General features: G+C 33.8%; 1 protein-coding gene across 2 annotated transcripts; it reads right to left on the minus strand.

The window, feature by feature from the left end:
• Positions 1-146: 146 nt before the first annotated feature.
• On the minus strand, positions 147-5,606 carry LOC139886547 (uncharacterized). 2 transcript variants are annotated; one of them, XM_071870386.1, is made up of 18 exons: positions 5,248-5,606; positions 5,111-5,169; positions 4,939-5,020; positions 4,749-4,816; positions 4,378-4,447; positions 4,123-4,204; positions 3,987-4,051; positions 2,974-3,906; positions 2,844-2,906; positions 2,715-2,761; positions 2,594-2,639; positions 2,013-2,092; positions 1,813-1,926; positions 1,645-1,726; positions 1,433-1,558; positions 1,221-1,301; positions 624-749; positions 147-386 (listed from the first exon to the last, which is right to left on the minus strand). In XM_071870386.1, the coding sequence occupies exons 1-18, from the start codon at positions 5,566-5,568 to the stop codon at positions 309-311; spliced, it is 2,523 nt and encodes an 840-aa protein (XP_071726487.1). In that variant the 5' UTR covers positions 5,569-5,606; the 3' UTR covers positions 147-308. The 2 variants fall into 2 exon arrangements, with proteins under 2 accessions (XP_071726487.1, XP_071726488.1); XM_071870387.1 differs by having other exon boundaries at positions 4,939-5,034; positions 5,248-5,322.
• Positions 5,607-14,601: the final 8,995 nt, after the last annotated feature.

Here is a 14,601-nt window from a genome sequence, read left to right on the forward strand (position 1 = left end):
GGACAAGAAATGACCCGAAATGGGATCTTGGTCTATTTGAGATTTTGTTCCTTCTAATCGTAATCAAAGATTTTTCTTGTCTCTCGTTTCTAAATATGTGCTACACGTACTTATATTTCGAGAATCATGATTTAGATGTATATGAAACCCACAAACTAATAATTTGAATCATATACATTTGTTGAATGGAGCCAGCTAAGTGGCCAACGACATGAACAACATTATATACATGAATTTTCCATCTATAATATAACGAATACGGAATACCATAACAATCTGGAGAGTTATTTTAAATATTGTTACCATTATTACGCTTCTATAACTGACGAGGTACCTCCATCAACAGATTTTGTTTTTCCGATTGTTCGGTAATTTGACCTGACATGCTGAAATAAAAAAATAAAAATAAAAAATAAGATACGGTTGTAACTTTTCTGAATCACCTTGAACCCAATGAATATGAAATTTCATGTAGTTTTATCAAATTTTGAAATCAACAAATAATATAAATTTGAAAAGTAACGGATAGTTTTCTTAAGTCAGATGTATCTCTTTCATTGGAACCATGCAGTAATAGAGCTCTAGATGAGTATTAACTACTATTATTCAAGGAAAGCGGATACCTCCAGCAGAGAAACGTAATAAAAATCTTCCATATGCTGCATAAGAGCAGTCCCATCTCTAATTGAACGGAAAATGTTGATCTCTGTGTTTAAAATTTTCTCGATCAGTTCCTTCTCACCTTTCATCTGCGCAAACATCCACGATAAAGAGATACAATATACATCACTTACATATTATCCATCTATACTTAAACTTGAAATCAAGTGAATAGTTTTTTCTCTGGCGTCAGCTATTTTGTCCTTTTCCACCTTTTTCAAAAAATTTACCCTCGCCGCGACGTGCGGGCTTCCTAACTCGCTAAAATCGATATGCACACAGTCGTAGTTAGTATTATTATTATTCATCTATACAAAAACTTGAAATCAAGTGAATATTTTGTCCTTTCCAACTTTTTCCTTTTAAATTTTTTTTGCCCCACGCCGCAATGCGCGGGCTTCCTAAATAGTTAAATTTGAAATGCAGACAGTCGTTAGAAATCATAAGTTCACATACAGCAAGCTTCATCACTTTTGATTAATTTGAACTGAATGTAGTACAATAAACATGATTACATGAATAATAAAAACGAAGGTTAACGGTGAGTAGCATATACTTACAAATTCGTTAACAAGAGCATCAGGTGTGGATTCACCAATAACATCACCTTCATAACCATCCCCTAAGAGCTCAATGTTTTCCTGCAACAATAAGTGAAATAACTTAAGTATACACTTACAAAGATCAAATGCAAACACATAATACATACATAGTTACATAATTGTGATAGAAGGAAGAACAAAAAAGCAGATTTTGATATCTGATTACGCACCAATGCATTTTCTGCATCTCCGACTGCCAGATAAATAGGCTGAGCTACATGGCAATAACCCATCAGACGAGGGACCGATGGAATAATATCTCTGTGATTTACAACTCTCCAGCTGTCTTTGACTTTCTGCAAGTCGGTCAAAAACAATAACAATCTCAATGAAAAAACTAAGAACCTAGAATAACATAACGGCATAATTAACAGAAAATTGCCTCGTTATAAACTTCAACAAATTTTCTGCTTCCAACTCTTGGGGATCCAAAATTATACATAGTTACAGAAATCGCCCCACGCCTACAATATTCAGGAACGCATAATATCACATTTAAAAATAGACGTCCCAGTAACATAATGATGAGATGCTTAAATGGAAAACTCACTTAGCTAACTGACTGGAGGATAGTTCAAGAGCAAGCAAGGTAGCAAGTGCACCACCTAAACTATGACCAGTTACATACACATGCCATTTGGATGCCACGTCAGCATCAACATCTCTGCCATGTAAATAGATTTGTTTGGTAATTAATATCAAGCACCATTGTATAACAATATTGTTGATCATTTAGCATCATGAACTTACTGATATCCAGTAGCTGTTTTAATAAGAGATATGATCCTTGTCCTGACTGAGTCATACGCACTTAAAAACCCTGAGTGCACCTAAACACAATGTAGCATCAATGACAAAGTTCGGGGAGTGATCGGGCGGAACTTTAGAGGGATTAATTGGCAACTTGGGGATTAATCAGGGATCTATCATATTGGACTTTATATACATTTAAATAATAAATTTCAAATTAAACGTGTAAATATAGAAGAAAACCATAAACATAAACACAAACTTTAACATAACTGTCTAGAAACATAATCATAGTCGTTCATTTCTTCAAAAACTCTAAAATTCTAGTTAATATTAATACTCATATTAAAATGTTGACGAATTTTTACATTGACCGATTTTGACCGACTAAATCCAAGTTTGATCAACAAATCCGATTTCGACCCATTAACCAACGTTGACTAATTAATTAAAAAATCGGATCTGCTTCTTAAAAAGGAGTAATTTTGGACTAATCGGGGTTTTTTACATCCGTGATCACTGATAACGTAATATACGGTGTAAATGCATAAGAAAAAAGAATAGCATATCTCAAGAACTACCTGAATTTCTTCCTTAAAATCACCACCTATTCTCTCTGGGTTTAGCCTACAAAAGTTGAAATATGAAAGTAAGTAAAAATAATCATTCACGACGGTTCTTTAGATGGCGATGTACAATTACCCGGCAGGAACCATCATTAAATCAGTTCTCAAGTCTTTCCATCTAATCTATATCAGCCATCAAATAATAATGTTAACAGGATTTTACTATTTACCATGATTTCACAAATATTGACAGAAATTGACCTACTTGTTCGGTTCCTCTGAAGGCAACAACTAATCTTTTCCGAGCCGAATCACGCCAGATTGCTGCCTACAGTTCTTTATTAGTAATTTATTCACAGAATGTAGTATCACCAATAAATGGGAATTACACGTACCTGTGTATCAGTAACCGGGTTATCCAAGAAACATATCTTTTCAAACTCGGATTTAATAAAACTTGAATGACCCAATGAAGTGGCTAACATCGCCCAAGCCTCCATTGCACTCTCAGCCGTTGAAAACAGAGCTTTCATCTCCTCGGCTCTTTTCTCATCCAATACGGGTTTACTAATCGAGCTTTCAGAAATTCGGTCTTTGTTATCATCCTCTTTGTTATCAATCTTTACTAACACATTGCCATCTTTGGTCAATTCAGAAACTGTAGCATTTAAAACCATCAAAGCTCCAAAAATAGAATCAGTTTGTTTCAATAAATCTTGTGTCACTTTCTTAATATCAGATAATGACGATTGAACACTGCTTATATTTGTAATCTCAGTTGTCTTATCATCGTTTTTAACAGTATCTTGACCGTTTGAAGTTGCAAGCCCCGATTCTATATAACCTGCTTCTGCAATGTTTTTCGATTGAAGTCCTATTGTGCTTAGTAAATCAAATCCTTCAAAATTAAAAATATTTTCAGGAGAAGGAAGACCTAGTTGCTTAACAATATTCTGATTAATGGTATCACCAAATTTCTTCCAAAAATCTTTGTCAGATTGTGAACTTTCATCTTTTTTATTGCTTTCAGATTCTAAAGAATCTTTTGGAACTATTTCAGATTGCGAGTCGGAATTTGTAGATGCGATAGGATCATCTTTATCATACTTATCACCATTTGAAGATTCACTTTTCTGGATGTATGCATCATTTATGGACTTCAATTGCCCAAACGCGTACTCAACAAACTGGCGTGCTTGTACGGGTTCTGATCCAACAACTTTTTTTAACGTAGACTCGAAATCATTGTTCCTAAGAAATTCTGCTACAAAGGGTATTCTCCAACGATTCTTTTCTTCCTCGATTGTCTCAAAGCTCTTGTATCTAACCTGAATGTGATTAATTCATATTAGCATAATTAATCACTAAAGAAAGGGAGAAACATTATGTTTTAATTGTTATAATGTACCTCTAGTTGTACTTTTCCGCCACCTCCCATACCCTCCAATTCAACTAGCACCTCATGTGAAATTCCTATAAACGTGGTTTTATAATGTGGTGACTAAAAGCATCCAATAATTCAAGAAATAATAAAGAAACCTTACCATCACAGATGGACTCCAAATTGACAGCAGAATTACCCATGCGTTTATGGGGGGTCACAAGATTTGCATCCCAGGCTGCAATCTGAAGCACAAACAGACAATGATACATTTTACTGCAGAATACTACCAAGATATTGAGGAATAAACAGTTGTATTGATCGACTCAATCAAAAGAAGGAAGAAGATTGAAACAGCTATCTAGGAATGAGATTTAGACTGGACAATACAATTATACATTAAAGATGCATAAATGACCTGAAGATCAAAGCTTGGCGGATGCTTTATGTACAGTGTGAGTTCCTCATTCCAAGTTGGTTCCTTTGTCCTGACAGAACTCACAGATCCATTTAGCATGTGAAGCAAAAAATTGATTAATTGAATAAGTTATATATAAGCAAATTAAGTGATACATGTAGAATTTGCAGGCACAAAACCTTCGGAACCCATTTTCATTTGCACTCTAATCATGTTTCTGCTAATTTGTATTGATAGTTTCTAGGGATTATTAATGTCAATTTAAAAACAAAAACTTCAGCTTATTTAAAAAATTCTGCGTTCACTTCTCTTGGCATGACAAGAAACACAAAATGGTTACAAGGATAATTAAGGCAGCTTAATATGCTTACCCCCATTTGACGTTGCTTTTAACAATCTGACTATCCAATTGCAACACAACATAAGGATCACTTGTTCCCTGAAAGAAGAATTAGGAGCTCACATGGGTCAAAACTAAAAGGTTATAATTAGCTTTTTCTACACTCTAAACCGGACCAAATGGTGTTAAATGACCGTAAATGCGGAAAACTTAAAATTTACCCATGGATCCATTGCAGGAAAATCATAACCCTTCTTAAGCTTAACAAACAACTGGCCATCATAAATCTCACGGAGAAATGACCTGCCATATGACGTCTAAAACTTCAAATTTTCAACATCATCATCCTAAAAACAAAACATATAACAGATAGCAAATATATTATAGATATACTCTGAAAGGATCACAGTTTGACAACCAGCACCATCCACCTCAATCTTTCCATTATTTTCCTAACAAATCATCAACGAACACACACTCAATTTACAATTCGAATCAAAATTACTCTATTTTAAGGATCAATGGCTTACTGTAGGAGTTGTATAGGCTTCAAACGCAAATCCGGCGAGAATGACAGCGCGATTGATATCAAATTGATGTGTTTCATTATCCTCTTCAAACAATACGTTAGTTTCCGAATCAGCTGTTGATTTACCGGCGTAACAAATTGAGCAAATTCCGTGTCGATTTCTAGTATCCGAAAGCTTGAGTCGTACCGTTGAAAAAGGTTCGATGCAATAATTAGGGTTTTTAAAAAAGGGGAATTTTGGTGTATGAAAGTTGAGAGTAGCATAGCGTGTGAAGTGGAAGTGAGTTTTGTAAGATTGAAGATTTGGAGCTGCAGCAGCCATTGAAAATAATGATAAGAAACTGAAACAAACGTAAAAAATAACGAACTTTATGTGTGTTCAGGGAGTAAACACAAGTCTAGAATATAACGCATCCATCGCATACCGCCGTTAACATGACGTTAATACGTTGGCGCCAAGTGATTTAACGGTTAATTTACGGTGTGGGAAATACGGAGTAGTTTGAAGAATTAGGGGAGTAAAAAACTGCATTAACTTATTAACTTATTTACATTTACAATAACTATATCAGCCAACAAGAATGAATAGTATTCGGGTGATGTCAACAAGAATGAATAGTACTCGGGTGATGTCATCACGACATCACCTATTTCGTTTTTTAGTTTTTTTTCTTTTTTTTTACAATTTTTCATCCCGATTATCTGACCCAACGGAGTGAGCTACTCCGGACCTCCATCTAGTTACTCTATATACCTAAAAGACATACTCAAAATGAATAGTGAAGTTTTCAAGCTTCACAAACGCATACCAAAATTTTTATTTTTTTTATAATTCAATCACACATCTATAATAGTTAACTTTATAGCTTTCATAAACTTACCACAAACTTTTCACATTTCATAAGACCATTACACTTCTCATCCATTATAAATCGATCACATTCTTTTTACTATATAATAATTATTCATTATTTTTGTTATTATTATTATTATTATTACTACTACTATTATTATTATTATTATTATTATTATTATTATTATTATTATTATTATTATTACTATTATTATTATTACTATTATTATTATTATTATTATTATTATTATTAAACCAATCACATACTTTTCACTTTATTATTGTTTAACTTTTTTTCTTATTATAAATTAACTACGTAACTCATTTTTTAATAACCGTTTTATTTCCAAGCTTCACAAATGCAAGCCAAACTTTTTATTTTTTTATAATTCAACCACAACCTCTATAATAGTTAACTTTATAGCTTTTATAAATTTACCACAAACTTTTCACACACTTCTCATCCATTATAAATCGATCATATAATTTTTACTATATAATAACTATTCATTATTATTATTATTATTATTATTATTATTATTATTATTATTATTATTATTATTATTAAACCAATCACATAATTTTTCACTTTATTATTGTTTACTTTTTTCTTATTATGAAACCAATCACATAATTTGAGTCTTTTTTCTCGACAAGACGAAAAGTAAAACAAAAAATGATGAATAATTACTTTCACGCTTATTATAAATCAATCACATAACTATTTTTGGTCGTTCCTCGACAAAACAAAAAAGAAAAAAAATGATAAATAATTACTTTTTCTATAATTAGCTATGTAATTAATGTTAATCAAGGGTGAAGAACCGGCGCAAAGCTAGGTCGCCCAACAAGTTATAATCATATTAACCGATAAAATCGCATCAAATTAACCAAATCAAATGGATAATCGCGAGTTTGGTTAAGACTTTTGACTTAACTGTACTTTGTGGGTCGGTTATGGAAGTAATAAGTACCCAGACCTCCAAAATATCCTTCACTGACACCTCCTCCCTAGCACAAACCTCACTTACAGAATCAATTTTCAAGGATGTTACTTCAGTAATGGCCAACTGCAGCTTGGCATCAGTATCTGGTTTCATGTGTTTTGAAATAGCATCTGGTAAAGGGTCAGGTTTCACAGGCAGGGCATTCAAAATTTCTTCCATTGCATCTGCAAGATCACATTCTGTAGATGCCACTAAATACCTGTTGAAAGTTTCACCCACAAGTTTAGAACCCAACACCCTATGCACAAGATCAGGGATACCAGTTTTTAAATCAATAAAGTCCTTCTTAACATCAGCAGCAGCAGCAATCTTCTCCTCCAACAATTGGTTCTTCTCATCAAGCAACTTCTTCAACTCTTCATTTTCCTTCACCAGCTTATCCTTCTCTTCCATGCATTTTTCTTTTTCTACCCTCTCTGCAACACATTTTGTTTCCACTACTTCCAACAGCTTATCCTTTTTCTCTACAGTCTCCATCGAAGTTTTCAATTTCATGTTGATATCCTTTAAATCAAGCTCAAGCTTATTCACTCTAGTAGCATTGTGCACAGCATTGGCAATGATAGTCTCATGAGCTTTCTGCATCTTAAGGTCATGAATCATATGTTGATTTAGAAGCACCAATGTCACAGCAGTAGACTGATAACTTTGTTTACAGGTCATGGTGGATAGAGAGGAAGATAAATCAGCAACAGTGTTTGCCTACATTAAATACAATGGACAAGATAAGAATTCAATTAACAATAAAGTGATGATTGATAAATCATAAAGTATAAAAAAAAGTTACCTTCAAAAACTCAGCAAAATCATCATATTTGTTATTGGGATCATCAAGAAAGGCTTGTAGTCCGCTTAATGGAATGGATGGTGGTTGAGTGGAAGCAGAGGATTGTGTGGTATCAGTCCCTTTTGATGTATGTAGAGTTCTGAATGGAGGAGTTTCAAACGAATCAACATCATCAGTTTCCTCATTTTCATCATCAGTGTCATCCTCAACATCAACAGTTTTATTGCTTTCAAGATCCTTCCAAGCAGAAGCATCAACTACATCATCTGGAAGAACCAATCCTATATAATGAAAAAGCAAATGAACATACAATAGAACTTCAACATCAAATTATTAATCTACTTATGCAGGCACAGTGAAGATATATACTTCTCTTCTTTGGTTTGTCAGCAGTTTCACCTATTGAACGTTTCCCCTCTCGCTTTAAACTTTTACCAGCCTTCTTGGCGCTGGACGGATCAGGGGTGACATCAACAATTTCAACATCAGGAGATGGTTGAACAGTGCCACCATCTCCACCCTCAGCAGATCGCTCTGGGCTTTTCAGTTGATGTTCAAAAGCAGCATCTTGAGCTTTCTCCGCCTCAATTTCAGCAGGGGTTTTGGGCCATTCAGACACAATCAAAGGATCAAGATTGGTCTTCTTGAAGGTTCCGTAAACCTGCATGACTTCTTCTGCAATCAGATAATATACAAAAAAACAGAAACATATATAAGAACATACACAACTCAGAACAGCATAACAAATAACAGAATATATCAATAAAGGTGCCTACCACGGCCTTCCCAGCGCAGCACCGGTGTATATCCAGAACGCCAGTTGTTACTCATTTTACAGAGAACCAATATGGCTTCGTAATCATCATATAACCTTTGTGGAAATTTGAATGTCTTCAAAGTACTAAGAATAAACCTTTCATCATCAGATAATGTGGTGGATTTGCTAACTCCTATGGTAGTTTTTCTCCAACCACGAACACATGCCCAGGCATCTTGAACAACCCTTTCATTAACAAAGAAATAGGGATCTTTCCAGTTCTTTAAAGAACTTTCTTTCACCCCAGTAAACGCCTTGTTCGGCTTACAATCAAATGTATACCAGCATTTGCTAACTAATCTAGTTCTAAATAATTCATGGAAAATATTCACATTGGGAGCTTCTCCTACAAAATTACAGTACATTTCAAAAAGAATAATTTTCTGTAAACCTAATGGATGAACTTGACTAATACATATCCCATAGTGGGCAAGAATTTGTTGAAGAAAGGACGAAAGAGGAATACGGAGATTTCCTACAGTTAATTGCAATTTATAGAGGGTAATCATCTTTTTTGGCGGTTTATTGGCCCTATCGTTAGGTGAAGGAACAATAGGATTCAACAATCCAAGATATATGTGTTTCTTACATAATTGCTCAATATCGGCTTCCGTGATACTAGAAGGGATGGTGCTGACGTCACGATTGTCTCTTTGAGAGGACGTGCTGCTGGATTTGGCCATGGTAGTACGAAAAATGAAAATTCAAACAGAAGAAAAGATGAACAATCACTGACCTTATACTTGACGGATTGCTAAATTGAATAAAGTGCAAGATATCTTCACAGCAAATAAACAGTTTTTGAAAAAGGAAAAAGGTAAAGGTTCGGACTATTTATAGTCAAGCAAATGAATAATAAAGGGATGAGATTGAGACACGTGTATGGGACAGATCAATAGCACAAATAATTTAAACTTTGAAAATAAATTAGAAAGATTTTGGGGGCAAATTCTTGATTGATAAAATGACGTCAGAGCAGAAAATCAGACGGCTACAGCAGTTTTGTGTCTTCGAGGAAAAAGGCATCTTTTATTTTTAGTTTAATGACTTTATTTTTTACAAACATAAAGACATTAAACTGGGGGGACTTAATGGTGTATCCTAGGAGATACACGCATAAAAACATCAATTTTATACAGAAAACTCGATCAAAGAGCACAAGACATAAGGAAATTTGGCAGTTTTCAGAGTTGCCACCCAGCGTTTATCAGGCCGCCCAGCGTTAAGCGTAAACCCTGCAGGCAGCTTCTATGCATAAGCCCTTTAACTCAGAGCGTGAACGGCACGCAGCCACATCAGCACACGCCACCGACATTCCAGATACTTCACGTAACAGAACCATTCAGCGGTTGACACGTGTATCCCGTGAAATTCGGACATTCTACGCCTATAAATAGACCCCCTGGGTCACCACATTGGACATGATTCTGATCTGAACTTCAGTCAGAGAGAAGTACAATTTCTCTCTCACACAGTTCTTTCTCACTCTAAAATAATATTAGCCGCTTAGCAGCAGTGTGCTAGACGGATCATTATGTAAGACCCAAATATTTCATAGTACATATGTGTGAATAAGTGATTCAAGTTGTGGGGTTTACGTTGTATATAATTAAAAGGCAAAAGAAGCTGAACTGGGCATTTGGCGCGCCGCGCCATTACGGGCTGACAGATTCCTTTTTCTTTTTAAATTAGATATTTTGGGGGTAAATTGGTAAAATCACATGGGGTCCGACTTTAAGGCCCTAAACCAGTTGTTGGGCCCTCATTAACTCCATTTCCACCTACATCAACCTCATCCATTCAATTTTAGAGAGAGAGGGTTTTTCTAGAGTGAGAGAGCTCAAAATAAGGAAGAAGAAGGTTGAATCGGATCTAAGTGCAAGCTTTAAAGTTGTTCATCTACCCTCTAGCTATGTTTTGATGGTAGTGGTATGCTCTAATCTTGATTTCTTAATTTTAATTTGATTATGGGTTAGGGTTTGGGGTAAGTGATGAACCTAAAACCCATTTGTTAGTAAATTGGGTGTTTTGGGTGAATTTGGGTCATGTAGACCCAAAGATGATTAACTAGAGTTTTCAAAGTAGTAAACTATGTTTATGAGCCTAAATTGGTTAGTTAAAGTACTAGCGCACTTATATATATGTAAATGGATGTTAAGTGGGTTAGTGGATGACCCGAAATGGGTGTATTGACTTTTAAGTGGTCAAATGGGTCATAATGGACCTAAGATAGTTAGTGTATGTTTAAGATGCATAGACCTTGTGTTGAAAAGTGTTTTAAGACCTAATTTGGCAAATGTTAGGGTTTTGGTTATGATTGACCCAAATATTAGGGTTAAGGGTGCAAATGGGTCGAGATTGCACCATGGGTCAAAATGACTATAGAATGGAGTTTGAGTTGGTTGACCAACTTGAGTTTGTGATTGATATTATGTATAATGTAATAGGTACGTTACATTGAAGGTTTCCGAGCTTATCTATCTCTCATCAAGAATTTGAGGTGAGTGGAAAATCTATATATGTATGTATATGATTTACGTGCCGTATTAATGGTATCACATAGCCGTTTTGTGACCATAGTTGTGAGACATAGCCGCTTTGTCCACGTTTTATATTTATGCACATAGCTGTGTTTGTGCATATAGTGGCGAGTAATAGCCGTGTTTTACTCCCACATTATTATCCGAGTTATTGTGCACATAGCCGTGTTTGTGTACATGATTGTGAGTAATAGCCGTGTTTTACTCACACGTTGATTAAGTGATGCCATAGCCATTTTTGGGAACACTTGGGGGTGATGCCATAGCCAACTTTTTGGAACACCTCGGGGGTTAGCATACCATAGCCATTTTTGGGAGCTAACGGTTGTTATGAACATCGATGACTTGTTTCGCGAAGTTATTCCCTTGCGAAGATATTGGTTAACCATGGTTTATAGTTGTTGACGTTAGCGTTAAATTATTATTATGAATATTATGCTATTGATGTTGCTAGTTGTACGATTTGATGGTACTAGCCTGTTTATTGAGGCGTTATGCGTTTGTATGCGTTATATGATATCGTGGATGCGAGTAGGTAAGTCTTATATGCATGTATATATTTATTCTACTCACTAAGTGTTAGCTTACCCTCTCCTTGTTTACCATTTTATAGGTTCCGGCGTGGATAAGGGTAAGGGCATACGGTTGGATTAGAGATCCCGCTTGTTAAGGGACGCCTCTTGGATGTGTTAGCTTTTGGAGTTTGACTGATAATGCTAAAAACGAACATATATTTCATAGCATTATTCCTCAAGAAAGACAAGCTTTTAGTTGCAATTGTTCTATTTACAAGTGATATTCGTTTAAATAATAAAAGGTGAAGACAAAAGAGAGATTCGACGAATTGAAGACGCAAACGACCAAAAAGCTCAAAAGTACAAAATACAATCAAAGAGGTTCCAATTATTGATAAGAAACGTCTCGAAATTACAAGAGTACAAGATTCAAAACGCAAAGTACAAGATATTAAATTGTACGCAAGGACGTTCGAAAATCCGGAACCGGGACATGAGTCAACTCTCAACGCTCGACGCAACGGACTAAAAATTACAAGTCAACTATGCACATAAATATAATATAATATTTAAATAATTCTTATAATTATTTAATATATTATATTTATTTATAAAACCGTCGGTAAACAAAGAGCCAAACTTGTGTGAGCTGTAAAAGCAAACTCCGCGACTCGCGGAGTTTGAAGGCAAAAAATGGGCCGCGAGTCGCGGAGCCCCAATTTCTGAAACTCCCTATAAAAGCAACCGAATTCTGATCGCAAAAATGATCCTTTTTCTTCTTCTCTCATAATACGTAAATATTTATATTTATATTTTAATTTTAATTTTAATTTTAATTATAATTCTAATAATAAGGGTATGTTAGCAAATGTTGTAAGGGTGTAAGTCGAAATTCTGTCCGTGTAACGCTACGCTATTTTTAATCATTGTAAGTTATGTTCAACCTTTTTATATTAATGTCTCGTAGCTAAGTTATTATTATGCTTATTTAATCCGAAGTAATCATGATGTTGGGCTAATTACTAAAATTGGGTAATTGGGCTTTGTACCATAATTGGGGTTTGGACAAAAGAACGACACTTGTGGAAATTAGACTATGGGCTATTAATGGGTTTTATACTAACTAAACAATACCTTGTTAATTTAATATACAAACTTATAATTCGACGTATTTATATATAACCACATACGCTTGACTGGGTACGGTGGGCGGGATATCTATAAATACCAATAATTATTCATTTTACCGGACACGGAACTGGATTAATAGTTAATAGACTTGTTGAAACAGGGGTGAATTACATTCAAGGGTAATTGGTGTAATTGTTAACAAAGTAGTAAAACCTTGGTTTACACGCAGTCGATAACCTGGTGTATTCATTAAACAAAGTATTAAAACCTTGTTACAATTCGAATCCCCAATTAGTTGGAATATTTGACTTCGGGAATAAGAATAATTTGACGAAGGCTTTCGCTCTTTATATTTATGACTGATGGACTATTATGGACAAATCCGTATGGACATATTAAATAATCCAGGACAAAGGACAATTAACCCATGGGCATAAAACTAAAATCAACACGTCAAACATCATGATTACGGAAGTTTAAATAAGCATAATTCTTTTATTTCATATTTAATTTCCTTTATTTTATATTTAATTGCACTTCTAATTATCGCATTTTTATTGTTATTGTATTTAATTGCACTTTTAATTATCGTACTTTTTCATTATCGCAAGTTTATTTTATCGCACTTTTATTATTCGCAATTTCATTATTGTTATTTACTTTACGCTTTAATTTAAGTCTTGTATTTATTTTTAATATTTTACATTTGGTTTTAACTGCGACTAAAGTTTTAAAATCGACAAACCGGTCATTAAACGGTAAAAACCCCCCTTTATAATAATAATATTACTTATATATATATTTGTATTTTTATAAAATTAAACTAATATAGCGTTAAGCTTTGTTTAAAAAGATTCCCTGTGGAACGAACCGGACTTACTAAAAACTACACTACTGTACGATTAGGTACACTGCCTATAAGTGTTGTAGCAAGGTTTAAGTATATCCATTCAATAAATAAATAAATATCTTGTGTAAAATTGTATCGTATTTAATAGTATTTTCTTGTAACATTTAATAGTATTTTATATACACCTCGCGAAACATCAAGTTATTTTTGGCGCCGCTGCCGGGGAATCGCTTAAAAGTCGGAAGCGCAACGCTAATATAAAAAAAAAAAAAAATTTATTTTTAGTACGCTTTTGTAAAAACACGTTTTAAATATTCAAAAATATAAAAAGAAAAACAAAAATATAAATATTTTTAGGAGTTTGATAAATATTTAAGTTTTATAAAGTTTCTTTAGTTTGTAAAAATATAAGTTTTATTTAATTTATTTTATAAATATATTTTATAAATATAAAACCGAAAATATATATATATATATATATATATATATATATATATAAATCTAGCTTTAAGATTTTTATTTATAAAATTATAAAGTAGTTCTATTTTTATTTAAGTTTTTAAAATATAAGTTTTTTTTATTATATAAATATTTTGATATAAAACAGAAAATATAAAAACAGAAAAGAAAAAAACGCGTCGAATATTTAATAACCTGTCAGTTGAATTTTGGAACCCCGCGACTCGCGGGGTTTGCTGCATCGAATACCGCAACTCACGGAGTTTCTCTGACGCCACCGACAGAAACCCTAAACATCATTAATTACGGGTAATTATTAATTATTATTATTATTAACCCTAAATAATTATTATTATTATAATTAGTTTTATTATAATTAGTTTTACTTTTTATTTA

The sequence above is a fragment of the Rutidosis leptorrhynchoides genome, chromosome 1, assembly GCF_046630445.1.
Source record: "Rutidosis leptorrhynchoides isolate AG116_Rl617_1_P2 chromosome 1, CSIRO_AGI_Rlap_v1, whole genome shotgun sequence".
Lineage (NCBI taxonomy): Eukaryota > Viridiplantae > Streptophyta > Magnoliopsida > Asterales > Asteraceae > Rutidosis > Rutidosis leptorrhynchoides.